Source organism: Corapipo altera, unplaced genomic scaffold (assembly GCF_003945725.1).
Source record: "Corapipo altera isolate COAL_440 unplaced genomic scaffold, ASM394572v1 255, whole genome shotgun sequence".
Lineage (NCBI taxonomy): Eukaryota > Metazoa > Chordata > Aves > Passeriformes > Pipridae > Corapipo > Corapipo altera.
The window spans coordinates 2,327,175-2,343,899 of NW_020884929.1; the positions used below are offsets into that span (position 1 = coordinate 2,327,175).

General features: G+C 46.9%; 1 protein-coding gene across 4 annotated transcripts in view; it reads right to left on the reverse strand.

Moving 5' to 3' along the window:
- Positions 1 to 16,725, reverse strand: part of NDNF (neuron derived neurotrophic factor) — a 32,535-nt gene that overhangs the window by 2,552 nt on the left and 13,258 nt on the right. For all 4 annotated transcript variants that reach the window (XM_027659063.1, XM_027659064.1, XM_027659062.1 and 1 more), the window contains 2 exons: positions 1,478 to 1,672; positions 362 to 486 (listed from right to left, as the gene is read on the reverse strand). In XM_027659063.1, coding sequence (XP_027514864.1) covers positions 362 to 486; positions 1,478 to 1,672 — 320 coding nt within the window. The remainder of the gene's footprint in view (positions 1 to 361; positions 487 to 1,477; positions 1,673 to 16,725) is intronic.

The window sequence follows — 16,725 nt, forward strand, 5'->3', positions numbered from 1 at the left end:
TCCTGAGCAGCAGTTATATGGCTCCAGGTCTACTCCCTCAAAGGGGGTGAGCTCAGCCCTGCTGCAACCCCATCCCTGTCTCTCCAGTTCTTACCTTGTGTACACAGCTCACAGCAAAGCCCCCAGGAAACCTAGTGCCCTCTGTGACCTCAGCTTTTCCTTTTATTTTTTGTAGCCCTTTTCCCTTTCATGTTGCTGCCTCCTGCCCATTTCCTGCACAACAGCAGGACTGGGGCTGAAGATCCAAACAGCAGGAGACCATAAAGTCGGGCCTGCTGTGAGACTCAGTGTTTGAGGAACCTCAAATCCAGGAGAAAAGCAGGTCTGTGTGGCACAGGAAAAATCGTTTGTGGTTTGTTACCTGAACCTTCTCCACTGGCTTCCTCTGGGAGCTCTTGTACACTCAGTTTCCACTCCAGGGGGGCATCACATGGTGTCACAGTCACTGCTAAGGGAGTGTTGTCCTCTTCAACCACAAAGAAATACCTAGGGGTAGGTTAACAGACCACATGTCAGTAACTCCTGATGGCAGCCAACTGGCAGGGACTGACCTGACATGATCGAGGATGGTCCTGGCAGGACAATGGAGTCAAAAGTGTTACTGACAGGCAAGTGTGTGCAGAGGGAATGTGGGAAGGCCGGTGGGCGAGAGCTAAGGAGGTGAGGGGAGTCCTCTCACTCAGACACTGGGGTGCAGTTCACACTTCCTTGTCAAGACACAGTAGAGGGATTTCTGCCCCCTTCTGTCCTCCCCTCCACCAGCTTCATTTTTTACCCCTACACTAACTGTGTACAGTGTGAATAGTCACAAAGGTATAAATGAGGGAAATGGGGTCTCTCACGGAATTTAGGGATATGCTCTTCAAAGCAGGACACACATTTATGCTATGTCCAGGTAAGGGCCCTAGGAGCACATATAGATACAGACACATCCAGCTGCCCTCCCACATCCCCACAAGCTCTAAACATCATCTATCGTAAAGTATTTCTCACCGATGAAGGCTGGAGGAGAAATGTGATATGATGGCAGTGCTGCTCTTCCCTGAATTCTTTGGAGCCTCAGGTTCTTCCCCAGTCTAACCTCAGTTTTTTCTGGAAGTGGGGAGTTCAGATCAGTCTGCCTTACACTGCTACTTTAAAGTTCAATATGAAATAATTAAGAGAGACAAGTGTGGTGGGCTAAGCCTGTAGTTTCTAATTTCCTTCCCTCTCCCTTTGCCTCCAGACATGGTTAGTGGCCCCACTTCAGGGAAATTCTGCGGTCTGTGGGAGCTCTGGGCTTATCCCAGAAATCAAATAAATTGGACAGGCCCTCAGCTGCGGAGGCCAGATTGGGATGGAAACTCGCATAGTTAGTTACTTCACCAAACAGAACACTGGCATTTGTATTTCTCTGGTTTGGGTCCAACTTTTATTTCAGCAAACAGAGCTACTATCTCCAAAGCACGACCTCCTCCCTCGAGCCAGGCAGAGATACCTTTTAGGGGTGTCTCGGAACAGGTAGCTGCTGATTTCCGCTCCATCCGGGATGACGGACGTATCGTGAAAAAACGCTTTGTCCCGGATCTGCATTTGGAACAGCTCCTCATCCCTGGTCGGGAACTTCTGGGGCCTGGAGCCCAGTGGCAGCAGCAGCAGCAGCAGCAGCAGCGGGCAGTGCAGCAGGAGCATCCTACAGCAAAGACAGGGAATCCCACCTCAGGAGGGGGCACCACGTGCAGCTGATTCCCTGCTGAAACGTGGGCGTCCCTGTAACAACATCATATGCACTTCTGCAGGCACCTTCCACCTTGAACTGCAACTGAAAGCAAGCCCATGCACTGCTTTCAAATGTTTCTCTCTCCCTGTCACTACCAAAAGCCTTCCACATACTTGGGTAGAGCCACAGCTTGATGTTTTGCCACAGCAGAGACAGAGCTCGCTGGACTTGGGAGCTAAAGCCAGCACAGAGCAGACGGAGGGGACATCGGCCTCGCTCTCCTTAGGAGATTTCGTCTGGGCTTCCAACAATCCTTTGGAAAGTAAATACTTCCAGGGAAGTTGTTCTTTACAAAAATAGTGAATTAGGAAAACATGTGATATAAACCCACACATATTCAAAGCACATTGGTATTAGCATGCAATTCAGCAGGGCTTAATCCTCAAGCCTGATGGGAATTGCAAAACACAAAAGCAGAGAATCCTTTACAAATTAGGCACAATAATTCATAATCTCAGCCTTTCATTATTATGTCTACAAGTAGGTCAGTAATGACTACCCCAACACATACAGTGGGACAGGCTGGAAACCTCCTTTCAGTACAGTAGATGATCTCATATATAATGGTTCTGGTATGAGGGGAGTAGGGGGGGAAACAGTCCATTTTTGGTATGAGTATATCAAGTTTAAATTGCTAAATGATAACATTTTTTTTAAATTAGGGGGGGGGGAAACAAAGGAGGTTTAGGTCTTTACCTCAACTGTGTTAGCACTGGCTTTGGGGAGAAACATGGTAAAAAGCTGAGCTGGCAGGAACAGTTTTATCTTGTCCCTTGGCTGAATGTGCAGTCAAACACTGCTCCTGTAAGGTAGCTATGACTTTATAACAAACCCTTTCTTTTTAACTTGAAGATCAAATCTTCTCCTGAGACTGGGGTTTCCCCCCACACACACACTCTTGACCCTTCTCTAATATTTTATGCAAAAATAGCAAACATAAAGCTCCTTGTTCCTTCCACCAATGCACAGGTCCTCCCAGCTCACCCCTCCTACACACCCCCCTCTCCTGCCCTCCACTGTCTCTGGCTCTGTTATCTCAAATGATTCTTGCCCTGCTTTCTACTGTTTTTTCCAGCTCCTGCTATCCAGCCCAGTCTCTGCCCTCCATCTATTTTCCCACTGAAACTGGAGATGCAAGAGGGAAGAGAAAACATGGAGCAAATTCCAAAGCATCCTAAGCCACGAACAACACATCCTAAACATTCCCTCACAGGATGCAATTTTATCTTCCCCTCCTTTCACTCATGCCCTCCTCAGCCTTCTCCCTCCCTGGTCTGACACATATTCCTGTATCTGCAGCCAGATCCTCCCCTCCCTGAGTGGAACACCATGGAAAGATGAAAGCAAAAGCTGCTCCCAGCATCATGTCCCAGGTGGGCAGGGAGAGCCCCCTGCGAGCCCTCGAGTGGTGAGCTACTTATAGTTAAATCCTGATTTAGCTTTCCCAGCATTTGTCAGATTTTATCCCAAACAGCTTTTGATGGCAACAGACATATTTCCTCGAATTCAGACTGAAGTGTTGATACTTATCAGAAAACTCAATGGCATTTGACCTTTTGGAGCAAAGATCCAAAATACTTGCTGACTCGAGTCACCGGAGTCAGCAGAAACCTCCTCTCACACAAAGCAGGATGAGTTTCGTGTGCTCTAACATGCTGTTTATTGATTTTTCGAGTGTTATCGTTGGCCAACAGGGAAGAAATTCTTTCCAACTTAATCACAACAGTTAGAGCAGATTATTTGGTTAGGTAAGAAACTCTGACGCTTTCTGCAGACAGCGTCCTCCATGTGAACCCCCTGAAATTGCAACCTTGTGTATTCCCATAGTCAGTCCCACTGCAATGTAACCTCTGTTAAAATAAACCATTCTGATTATAGGCTAAGCTTCACTTCTTAAATAATTTCACCAGTTGATGTGCTTAAAAAACTCCCATAAATGGTGTTTCTGTCCCCATTACCAACCACAGAGCAGCCATGAAGTACAAATTTGTCTCCGATTCATTTATCTAATTCTAACAGCATTTTGGCTTAAAAGTAACAAGGAGACACATCAAGGTTAGTTCTGTGATCCCTGCCCATCCCACACCGAAATACCTGGAAATACTTCAGAAAATGCGCTTGCTAGATGTGAGCCTGTGAATTCCAAGCCCTCAGAAACTTCCATCAAATGATTTTCTTGCCTTGGATTTGTTTTTAGAAGCCAGGTACAAGCTGAGGCCCAAGCACTGCACTGCTAAACCATAAAAATTACGTGAAATATGTTGTGTGATTTTTTTTTGCTCTCTAGACTGTGCCACCTCCTTAAATGCCTTTTATTCCCTTTTTTACAAGTTCATCTTGTTTTCTTTTCTTTTAAACTCCAAGTCAATATTTTATTGATATATTCCTGCTGACTGGAGGGATTTGCCTGCTGTTTATCACTGAATTTAAGAGAGTGCCAAAATAAACAGTCCTAAGTGAAATAATAAGCACTGTTTTCCTTCTCCGGGATTGCAAAAGTGCCCTCTAATGGCCCATCTTTACCTCTCGCTTTTTTCCCAAACTCTCTCTCTAAACTGAGCTTTAACTCCAGAGGGAAAAGTCCCGCGGATTGACCCACTCTGGGGAGCCAGACTGTGAGCAGGGAGCATCCAGGGGGTCCCATCTCCTCTCCCAGCCGACAAGGCCACCCGGTGTTGCCTGTAGGCCACCGGGACACGGAACCCAGGGCAGGTGGCCAGGGTTTCCTTGGATTTTCCCCTGGAATGCAGCAGTCCTGTCTCCAGGTGAGCAGCTCCTGGGCTACACAAACACTCCGGCAGCAACAGCCACACCTCAGGAGAGGTTTGCTTAATAAACCTGGATGTATTTACCCAAGCAGATCAACAGATGATGAAAAATACATGCTGTACATTGGGATATGAGTTATTTTAAACACTTCAGAATTTACCACCTTGGCAGAGGCTTGTGTTTTTTTTTCCTTCTCCCACAAAGAATCAGTCTGGCCATTTTATAAATTCCAGTTAGAGGCACATACACATGAAAGTTATTGCTAAATCAGATCACAGGGTTTATGATGATTACAATTAATTCCTATTTTTTAAAAATTTCCACTCAGGCAGTGAGTCTTACCCAACTTTTCAAAAATCCCACCTCCACAAGCCCTACACAGCCCTCTGTCCTGCCTTTAAGACCTCTGCATAACAAACTTCATCTGCACAAAAGGCCTGCAAATCTCTAGGTAAACTGTAATTATAAGCAGAAGAGGAGGGGATAACAGGATTTGCAGCTGGCTCAGGTTCTGAGTGGAGGGACAAATTAGCCAGAGCCGTGGCAGCACCTCACAGGCTTTACCCACAGGCTGCAGGATCACTGGGGTGGGCACATCCTCAACCAAAGCCAGAAACAGGAGGCCTCAGAGGCAGGTTAAATCACCCCATTTTTGATTTCACTGCTCAAGACTACAGTATTTTCTGATTGCCCCAAGCACAACTGTTCCTGAATATGCCCACCCTCCATAAAAAGGGAGCAAGAGTACTGGATTCACCACGTGCAAGGCCAGTTTTATTGACAGTCATCTTCAACTGCCTTGATCTGTGGAAATCATTTGCTTTACCCCTCCACTGTCTGTAGTTCACAGAGACCTGTAAAGGATTTACAACAGCAAAACAAAAAAGATCTGGGTTTACCTGAAGCAAATTCGTCTGGAATAACCAAACCCTCATGTTTAATTACAGAGAGTGGAAAGTGCATGGCTGTAATTTAGTGAGGATAATTTCAAGGCACTGCCTGACACAGTGCTTTTGTGTTGCATTTCTTCTCTTTTTTATTATACGGATGGTTGACTTTTTTCCTCCTTAGATCCTATTTTTAAACTCTGGTGTGCTGGGGTGCTGGGTTTTTTTGCTGTTTACATTACCCATGCTGCATCTCATAATAAGCCTGCAGATTTATTGACACCATTTAAGTCCAGCTTTGGAAATAAAAGGGCACTGTGTGACTTCTTTGACTTATTATAGGAATGCTGCAAGTAAAGAGGCAGTGAGCTTTTCCATTATACACTTCATTTCCAGCGATATATAACACAAATACACACGCCTCAGCACACACAGTTATCACCTGAGAAACAGAGGGGTTGAAAAGCACCTACCAATTTCGACTGTAATACAATTAGTTATTTTTAAATGTGCAAACAAGAAAAAATAATGCCTTTGCAACCAAAGTATTTACTGGGAGCTGCACCATTTGTTTGTTTAGAGGGAGACCAGAGGGGAAAAGTGAAGGGCTGCCATTTAATGCTCACTGTTCCCTGAAGGATCTGGAAAACGTTTGGTACGCTTTTCATTTGGGCTTTTTTGTGGTTTCTTTTTTTTTAAAGCAGCACTTTTGAAAACTTGTTGTCTGGTCCTGCCTCGTGCCTGGGGAAAATTACGGGCCAGGCAGGGCTGTGGGACCTCTCCTGGAGCTCGGGACAAGGAATGCAGCCCTGACAGGGACGCAGGGGTGTATCGCTGTCTCTGTGGATTTTAAAGGCAAATATTTTTGTGAAGTGCCACAGCCAGCTTGACATGGCAGCTCCCGTCGGCAGGACCAGCTGTAACTGGGAGGGCAGGAGCATTTATGGACCTGTAATCCGTGGATTAAAGCTCCCTAAGTCCACACGGACACGATGGACTATAATGGTGCCTTTGAAGCATTTAGGGTCCACCGTGTCAATAATCTGTGGATTAACTGACTGCCTCTTGCAATTCCAATTCAACCCACGATTTTCCTTTGCTGGGAGTATTGTTTTAGCAAAGCAATCACAGTAGCACAGGAAAAAAAAAATCCAAGCATGTGAAAATAAGAAGGTATGAAGAAATAAGGGTACATTTCCACCAAATCTTAATGAACAACAGTGGCAGGGAGCTACAGCTTGGCAGAGAGGTTAACTCCGAAGGGCTATCATTGTAAAATGCAGAGCTGTCTCAAATTAGACATGTTGAAAAGCAAACATACTCAGGGAGATACGGTATCAAAAAATCAAATTTTACATGGACTATTTTGTTTCTAAACCGAGCCTTATTTATTTTTCCACTTTTAGTGGAAACAGATCCAACTCTGATTACATCAAAATCGTCACCCTGGAGCTGGTTGTGGCTGGATGCTTCAAACACCAGCTGAGCCAGGAGATACCATTTGGGACACTCGAGGAAATGCCTCATAGTTTTCCTTTTTTCAGTCGGAGACCACATACCAGCACTTCTCCCCTTCACAGCCACCTCGACCCAAGCGAGTGTCAAAGGCAAACAAACAGTGAGTCCCCGGCAGCCTCTGGTACAATGCTCAGTTGTTCTGTCCCTGTGAGGGATGGCAGCAGCTTGGGAAGAAGCGATGTGCTGGAGCACTGGGTGGCAGCCAGCTGGCAGCCCTCCCCCTGCCCAAATCATACTTCCCTTGGCCACTCCTGTGTCCTTACTGTCGTACCCGCTCACCCTCCCAAACCTCCAGGTGGCTGGATGTTGCTCCTGGAGAGGGCGAGCGTCACGGGACAGGTGACTGGTCCCAGCTCTTCCAGAGGAAAATCTCGTGTCAGACTCAGAGGAATTTTTTCCATAGTCTCAGCAGGGGTTGAGCCCCAGTTGGAGAAACAAGGCAGAGAAATCTTAGTCTGCACAACTCCAGGCTGTTTAAGATAACCAACCCGGAATGCCACGCAGCCCTACCACTAATCTTTCATCGCAAGAGCTGGAGGTGTTTTATAATGGAGAGTAATTATTATCCCCTTGTTACAAGCAATAAAAGTAGGGCAGAGACTTTCCTTGTTCAAGGAAATCCCAATATAATCCCTTCCTTTAATCATAAAACAATAGCTACTTTCCCCGGCCAAGTCATTCCGCCTTCAGCACAGCTCTCCGGGTGTACGTTGCTCTGTCTCCGTAATGAATTTCAGCAAGGGGATTAGCAGGGAGGAACATATGAACAATTACAAATTACAACCAACACCAGCACATTGGGATTTGGGACAGAGTTTCCCACTGCTTCTCTGAAATACTTCAGAACGACATTATGAGCAAGAGCCCTTGCCAAAACCCATGAGGGACGGGGATGACTGAAATGTCAGGGCGTGACAAAGAGCAGGGACAGAAGTGGTGTCCGTGCATCCCGCTGTCGCATCCTCAAACCGCCGGGGCTTACAGCTGGAAATCAGAAGGACTTTTGGAAAGAGCTTAAAACATAAACCCAAAGTCATTACTGCATTAACTACCGGAGGAGTTAAAGTGGTTTGAGCCATTCCTAGGGCCTGGGGAATACCGCTCGCCTGGAGGCTGCTCATGGACAACAAGGTGTTGGATAAAGGGGAGAAAACAAGGGACTGGTGCAGGGCAGGGAGCTGTGGGAGAGGCAGGGACAGGCAGGGAGCTGCAGGTCACCAGAGTGACTTGCAGAGCAGGAGCAGGGGGAAGCCGAGCCTCAGGCAGCTCCAGCAACAACCAGAGCACTCACACTTTGTGGAAAGCTGTGCCACGAGCACACTGGAATCACTTGAGCACTTCTTCCCTTCCACTTTTTGGTAGGTGATTAAAAAAGGGAATACTGCTGACTACTCTGAAACCCTGTTAAGTGCACAGAGGCTGATTCCCAGAGCTTCCATCAGACATGCAGTTTTCTTTGGGGTCAGGAACACCACCACACACATCCATAGGATTAGGAGCCACAGCCAGCCCCAGGGCATTAGTATTCACATCCACCTCCCACCCCTACACACACAGTTTTCCTGCAAGGGCTACTCAGAAATTCTCACTCTCAATGTTACCATACCTCCTGTTTTAGCACCGAGGATTTCTCAGCACTCCCAGGCTCACCAGTAACAACCAGCAATGTCTGCAACAGTGCGGAGCACAGCAGCAGCAGCTCCCCAGAAAGCCCTCTGGCAGCTGGAAGAGCAGAGCAAGGCAGCAGCAGCAACAACCCATGGTGCTCATGCCCAGGAGACAATTCCCCAATCCCTGGGGAAGTGACTGCACCCCTGTGCTGCCACCAGGATGGCATCCTGCAGTCACAGTCGATATCCTGGGGCAAAGACACAGCAACGGGAACTCAAACAGAAACTGTAGCAGGCATCTGGCACCAAATGCAACTGTAAGGTTGGTTTCTGGGTTTTTTCAATCCAGGAACATTCCTAGTTAACTAAATATGGGACAGGAGAAAATACAATTCATTCTGTTCGCTCCTATATTTTTTTGATCTTACCCCTGTGTCACTTTCAGTTATACCGGAATCCTGCAATCCAGATCCCCAGCTGACTTCAAAGGAATTATGACTTTTTCCACTGAATTCAGAGTCTAACCCATATGGGAATCAGGTTGGAAAAGCCCCCTAAGATCATTGAGTCCAACCACCAACCCAGCACTGCCACTTAAGCCATGTCCCTTAGCACCACATTGACACATCTTTTAAATACCCCCAGGGATGGTGACTTCACCGCTGCCCTGGGCAGCCCGTTCCAGTGCTTGACAACCCTTTCCATGAAGAAATTTTTCCTGCTGTCCAGTATAAACCTTCTCTGGCACCACTCGAGGCCGTTTCCATTCGTCGTATCAGTTGCTACTTGGGAGGAGAGACCAACACATATTAATTATGACCACAGTAATACGTGTTACATTGATAGGTGATCCTCCAAAATCTCCCGTTCCCTAATTATCATCAGAGTCCAAATTTTTCTGATTGAACTTACTATCCAAAATTTAATTTGGTTTTAATATTATCTGCCTTCAGCTTTCAAGGTATGCAAAGAAAACATTAGGCCCTACAAGTCCTTAATGAACCATTAAGGTGCTCTCTCATAATGATTTGTCACGTACCCCTGTAATTCACAGATGCCGTGTCTCATTTTCCCTAGTTGGAAAAGGGCTGCTGGAAATATGTAAACATTTGCCAAGTGTTTGGAAATGGAAAGTATCAAATGCGGTGCTGCAGCTATTGATATTTACATAGTTCTACCAGCATGCTGGGTGTTAGAGCTGGCAGATCTCAGCCACAGTTACAGCAGCAAGAACTCCCTGAGATCCAGCATGGATCACTTCCCACTGCCTCCAGAGAAAATCCCAACCTCCCCCAGCTGCTCACACAGCATCGCTCAACCTCTCCAGCACTAAGAAGCCATGTGATTGAGCAAGGATTTGCCTCCAAAATGGACAGGAGATGGAGAGACACAAGCACTGAAATTGCTGCCACATGTGAGCCTTAAACAGAGCTCACACACACACCTGTCTGGAGAGACTGTAAGACACCACAGCTCGCCAGCCACCAGCCCATCATACCAAAGCAGGACAGGAGCTTGTTTGGGAGCTTCCAGTCTTCAGCCTTCTTTCTAGCACTTTTTTGGCTTTCTAAGCAGAGGACCTCTGCATGACCCAGCTGGAAAGTCTTTCCCAAGTGCAAAAAGATGGGTGCTCCAAAGGGATGTGCTGCCAGAGCTTCAAACCTGCCAGGATCAACTGCAGAGCTGTGGTAAGGGATGTGAAAAATCTGGTTTTCAAAAGGGTTGGTTTCAGCTCCACTCCACTGCTGGGCCAGTGTTTATTTGTCCAGGCTGGCAGGCGAAAGGTTAGTCCTTCATCTGGTTACTGCCAACAAAAGCCCGGGGAACACATACGGTGGGGGAGTCACACTGTCATGGGTGAGTGAACATCCAAACAGCCCCAAAACCTTCAGGCCTTCTTATGGCAACCATACATCCTCAGCTGACAGCAGGGGAAAGAAGGGAGAAGAAGGGGGGAAAAAAGAGGAATTTCTGCATTCAGAGATGACTGAAATGCATGCCAAGGGCATTTCCTTTCCCAAAGGGGGTAAACGTGGTGAGAGCTGTGGCACGGGATCCAGCACTGCCTTCTGGGCACCCTTTTCGGGGAGTGTCCCTTCACTAGGGACTGGAAATGGCTACACCAATCTTGGATGAAAGTTACTGCTAACGGACAAAGTGTCATTTCAGCATCACGGTAACTACCTCATTGTAAAACCCAAAAAGCTGTAAATTCAAAAAAGTAGCTGCTCTTTGGTGCTTTTGCACCAAGGGCCACGAGCTGGGGTCTGCTCAGCCCTTGGCTGGAGAAAGCCATGATAAGCCCATAGTTCCAAGTGGGACTGGTCATGAACCCCATGAGCAACAGGTCGAGCCAGAGCGTGTTTTGGGCTACTGAAGGTGCATCTCACTAAGATGCATTTTTGAGTTAATGGCCTAGTCGCCTGGGTTTTCTTATAAACACCTTGCAACTGCTTTTTCTTAGATGAGTGGGAATTAGAATGCACTCTGTAAATTAACACAGCACATTTCTTTCCCTGACCCTGCCACCCTGCTATCACACACTTGCAGGAGATGTCTTAGACTCTTGCTTTAAAATTCAAACATTAAATTAAGTTAGACTTGTTCACGTGATGCGAGAGGGTCTTAAAACCTACTTATTTTTCCTTGTATTATTTTTTTTCCCAACCATTGTACTATAACAGGATTATAAAAGTTTTAATTGACTGACATTAAATCTTCCCTGCAAAATTGTAACTTTAATACCCCCTAGGACTATTAGATTTTTATTCATTATTTCTCATTACTGAAAAATCAGTTTGAGAGAGCCCCCGGGGTCTTCCCCAAATAAGGATAAGATCCTATTAGCCCTACAAATCATACTCAAGTAAGTAATACTTACCCAGGAGAGAAAGCCCCTGGGGAATTAAATGCAGATTTAGTAGCCAAAGGAAGGGAAGGAATGGGGACTAGAAACCGTTAGCGCTGCTCACTGATGTTTTCCTTCACATCCAGAGACCAGCTGGCAGCTCCAAGACACTTGGCTTTCCCGCACCATCATCATCCCAATCTGTAAACTGCTTAATTTGCACCAGGTTTCTGGGTTTCAGAACGCTGAGACACGTTTAGACTGTTTGACTATAAACAAATTAGCAGCAAATCTGCTGCACCTAAACAAAGCAGCAAGTAGGAGAGAGAGAAGGCTCGTTTCTCCACGATATTCTGGCTGCTTTGTAAAAACCTTCCACCCTGTTTAATCATCCCTGCAAACGTGTGTGAAGAACCTGTGATCCCTTTGCAGCAGGAGCAGTGGCTGGTCTAGCGCTGCTCTATTTTGGTACTGAGCAAGTCAGAAGGGAGAAAGGTGAAAAGCATCGTTTTTCTCACTCCCCGATAAAGTTTCAACCCCTTCAAAGTTACATTTTCTTAAATAATAATAATAATAATAAATTTGCTTAATTAGTCAAACAATGCTTTTCCCCTGGAAGTCCCAGGGGAGGTATGGGCCTCGGAGGTGTGTCCCGTGGTGAGCATGCAAGGGTCACGCTGGAGGGGTGTTCATATCCTCATATCCGGACCCACCAAGGGGGGGAATGAAGTAGGAAAGATAAATTATTGCTTTCTGGTTTCCAGTTTTCCAGGTGCTTGCAGTAAGTACCCACTGCTTCTTATCTCAGCTGTCACACCAGCAACAAACATCTCTGCAACTACTGCATTTAATTACCCTGAAGCCAGAGCAGCCCCAGTTCAGGCCAAACCCAAACAACCCCACATGTTCTGGAGAAATCTGTGAGAAATGCTGCACATGCTGCCATTACCTGCCCAGGTGGGAGGACAGAGCCCACTGAAAGATGCTCAGCACAGGATTTGCCTGCATCCTTCTGGTTAATCAGGTATATTTTTGTTCATTGAAACAGTCAGGTACTGGGGCTGGGTTCTCAAACAACTCGTGTTGCTGATTACTCAAAGGGCATTTAAAACCCACCCTCTAAAATGTCCCCCACCATGTTTTTGGTGAAATCAGAGTATCAGCTACCTCACATATGAACTGAGACCACACTCTGCCTGTTTCTGATGTGTCCTGCACGACCGACACACTCCCTGGGATGCAATCAAACCCATCTACACAGTCACGGGATTTTCGACTGGTTCCTGTTACAGCTCCATGTTAACATTTATCTTTCTCCTGTTTCATGGGTGTCCTTGCATACAGCAAATGAGAAAACTAATTCTGAAAGAACAAATTTCTTTTTAATATTTACTCTCTCTCTCCTCCTCTTAACGTATTTCCAGCTTTAAGCACATTCTCCTGGAGTTATGATTTATTATCCTGACCTGTTTCCCAATCTAAGGGCAAATACTTCCTCTCCTAATGACATCTTGTTAAAGTTTTCAAACATAACATCTCCTCGGTCTTCAAAGCTCCTTCCACCCATCCATAAGCATTAGGCTTATTTGAGTCGTTTTCTCAGGCAGAAACTATCCCTGCTTGATCTAATGAGGATTTTTGTCAGAGAAGTACCTCTCAGTCACGATGTAAAACAGAGTGGGGAACGCGGCTTCTGCACTCTGCCTTTTCTCCAAGGCATTGCTCGCTCACTCACTGCTCATGATTTAGCAGAGCTCAAGCAGTACTTAAGTCCCTCCTTACTGGTCTTACCTATGATATTTGACATAATCCTGACTTCTTCTAGTTTATTCCTGCCCATACAGTCAGTGACACCAGCAGCATTCAGTATCACACCAGGTGCTCCGTAAGCAAGTTAAACATCAGTCTCACGGCATGTCAGTACACTCTCACTTACACTCTCACAACACAAAACTTATATTCCAACATTTATGTTATTCCAAACATTTATGTTATTAGCTGAGGTTATCATCCCTGAAGCTGGGCATTCCCACCGGTACGTGGACTTTTTCGTAAGGGCTTGAAAACTTGTTTTCTTACATGAAGGAGGAGGCCCTTCCCTCCTTCAGTCAGGTCCACCCTTCTCCTCTGCATTTTATAATCAAACAGAAAAAGAAAGCAAAACCTCCCCCGTTATTTTAGCTCTCACAAGTGGCTGAACTGGTAGCCCAGAGCAGCTCTATCGTCCTCAACATGAACAACATCGGCCCCTCTGAATGCTCTGCACAAGGAATGCGCAGTTTTCATTAGGCTGCCCCTAATGCAGAAAACGTGCATGTTGTGCAGGGTGGGATGGAAACCCGCCGTCCCTGGTGTGTCCACCGGTACAAATTAGTAAATCAGCCTCCTGCCAGAGCAGGCCAGGGGCTGAAAAGGTAAATACCCACTTAGCAAGGCAAAATAAAACCAGCTCTAGAAAGATGCGAGACCTCGAAGGAGGGCTGAAACAGCCCCTTGAAAATAGTGAAGTAATGGGCTTAGAGTTTTATTATTCACATAAAGTTTAGTGACTTCAAAATGAACGTGAAGCCAAACAAGACTTGTTATCCCACTAAAATCTGGGCTGTAACTGAAGCCAGTACCCAGATGTTCTGTGGTAAAATCCGCCGCCTCGCTGCATAAAAGCACCACATACCCTGACGTACAGTCCTGGCTTGCCTTTATCCAAACCTACTTAGATTCTGGATTATTTTTCTAGCAATCTTTTAAACTGCCATGGGAAGCATAAAAGGTGGTCTCTTACAAAACCGTTCGGTACCAGCTTGAAATGTAACCATTTGCAGAAATAAATCAGGATTTCTTTTTAATAAACTGTTTATCACCAGCCTCTTGGGATATAAATTGTAGAAGAAAAAGCAGGGTCTGAGTTTAATAAACATCTTGTCTTTTTATATATATTAAGGTAGAAGACCCTGGCACACTTCAGAGTGAAACATCCAGCAAACAGGCTTAATCCAGCCCTACTGAAGGCACGGGACAGGGAGCAGAAGGCCACAGCATGGCTGGAGCTACCAGGAAGGGGTTTATTCCTTCATTTTCAGGGAACTTCTAAGGTGGGCAAACCTTCTAAGGAGGACGAAGGGGACTCGAAGATGGTGTTTCTGCCCATATGTGCAGTTTGGGTGTACGAGCCAGGATGCTCCAGGGGCAGCTTGGGCTCTTGCCAAGCTGGCCAGGAGCAGCGTGGCACTGAAGGATGCTCAGGACTCCCAAGGTGGAGCTACAGCACCAACTGTGTCCCCAGCCCAGCTCACAGGAGCTGGAGAGGGGTGCTGGAAAAGCCGTGGCAGATGGGCCAGAGCTGCGTGCCGGGAGCTTTAAGCTTCAGATGAACACAGAGTACGTGGTGAAGGCATTCGAGCTGAACAGGGAAGGCAGCACAGGCGTTATGTGATTTTGAACAGCTTGCTTGACAGTTTGCACCATATTGTATTTATAAACATTGGGGGAAACCTAAAAGCTTTTCCTCGGCGTTTCCGAAGTCGCCGTCCACAACAACACAGGCGTGCGGGGCGATCCTGCACAGCTCTGCCTCACCTCTGTGACAGCCTTCTTACAATTAAATAAAGGGGCCCATATTAATCTCTGTGGGATCAGCATCCCGCACAGTGTTCAAATTCCCTCTGAAACTGTGATACGACCACCAAACCCCGACCTCCCCCAGGGTGATCAGGGCGGGAGGTGACCCACTGGCCGGTGACGCCAGCAGCAAGTCACAGGCGTGCCACTGCCTGCCAGGTGTGGCTCACACCAGGGAGCAGCTGGCTCTGCTCGGGGGTGCCACAGAGCGTGGCATGTCCCCACGTGTGTTGTGTCATCTCGCTAGCAGGGCTGCCATGACACGCTGAGGTGCCCACCCTACACAGCAGAAACATCAATGGGGTTTCTGTGCAGGGCCGTGCAGGCACAGAGCGTGACGCGCCCACAATCTCATCACGAAAAGGTGACAAGGCAGAAGGAATTTTTCAGATGTACTACCAAGCCCTTTCAAAATGAAGAGGGGCTCTTTCTGCTGGCACAGAAAGCACACAAGGTATCTCTCTTCTCACCACAGGACAAAACACAGGCACGGGAGCCTGAACACACCCACACAGTCCCCACGCGTGATGCACTGCTGCACATTTCAGCTTCATCACATTTTTAATGGTCAGAGTAGAACATAAAAAGTCCTCTCCTCCTTCAACTATTAACAGGTTTTAAATTCTAGACATTAGGTACTCACAGAAACTTGTAGTGGTACTAGAAAGCTGACTGCAGCAGCTCTCCACTTCCAGGTATGTATGTGTTTAACTACGAGGTAGGAGAGCGGGGCCGGCAGGATGAGGCATTCCCGACAAGGAGCGATCTGAAATGCCATTCCTAAAATAGCTAAGAATCAGCGACTTTCAAACTAGGCTGAGCAGAAATACAAAGTTTTTTCCCCTGCTCCCTCTTACAGCCCAGCCAAGGGTGCTGATGATGTCTAACACCCGAGCGCTATTTTTGCGGAAACCAGGTTATGGACAAGCCAGCAGTGCCTTGCCAGGGTCACTAATGTGATAAATCACTCGCTGTCAACCACCCAGGGAGGAATTCACCCTCCAATCGCTCTCACCTCTTCCAGTTTTACACAGATACAACTCCATCATCTCGACCAAGTACGAAATCAGTGCATCGAGGCTGGAAGCCCATCGTAAGACAGTGCCAGACGGGGCTGCCAGTACTGCCTGACTCTAGGATGCTCCAGTGGAAGCACAGTGCCACACCGGTGTTACTGAATGTCTCCTGACATCTGCTCACAAACAGCCAGCCGGGCCAGGGAGATCCGTGTATTTACGGCAGGGATCCTGCCTCCCCGCTTAGCTCGCCCCATGCAGCTCAGTCAAGCCACCAGAACAGCGATACTGTTTAAGTGCTTTAATTAACGATTGTAACTAGATGCTAACCAGATCCTTTGGCGGGGAGGGAAAATCCAAGGGAAGCTACGAGCTTCACAGTCCTCCCTCCGAAACCAGCCTTGCAGAGGCTGCCTAAGTCCACGTCGATGTCCACCGGGATGATTTCCAGAACAGCCCTGGGCAGCATGGCACAGACAAGATCACGCTCATCCCTGGCACCAAGCTAACCCATCTGAGAAACCAGGGCACATTACTGCTCAAGTGTTAAATACATCCAGAAAAAAATGTCAGAGAATCACAGCTTTTCAAAAATCCGCGCCAGCCTTTAACTGTGAAGGTTTAGATACATAAAAGTTATATCTGCAAGCGATTAAACAACGCTTTGTAGCCATTGTCTCTGCTGTCGAAATAAAAGCAC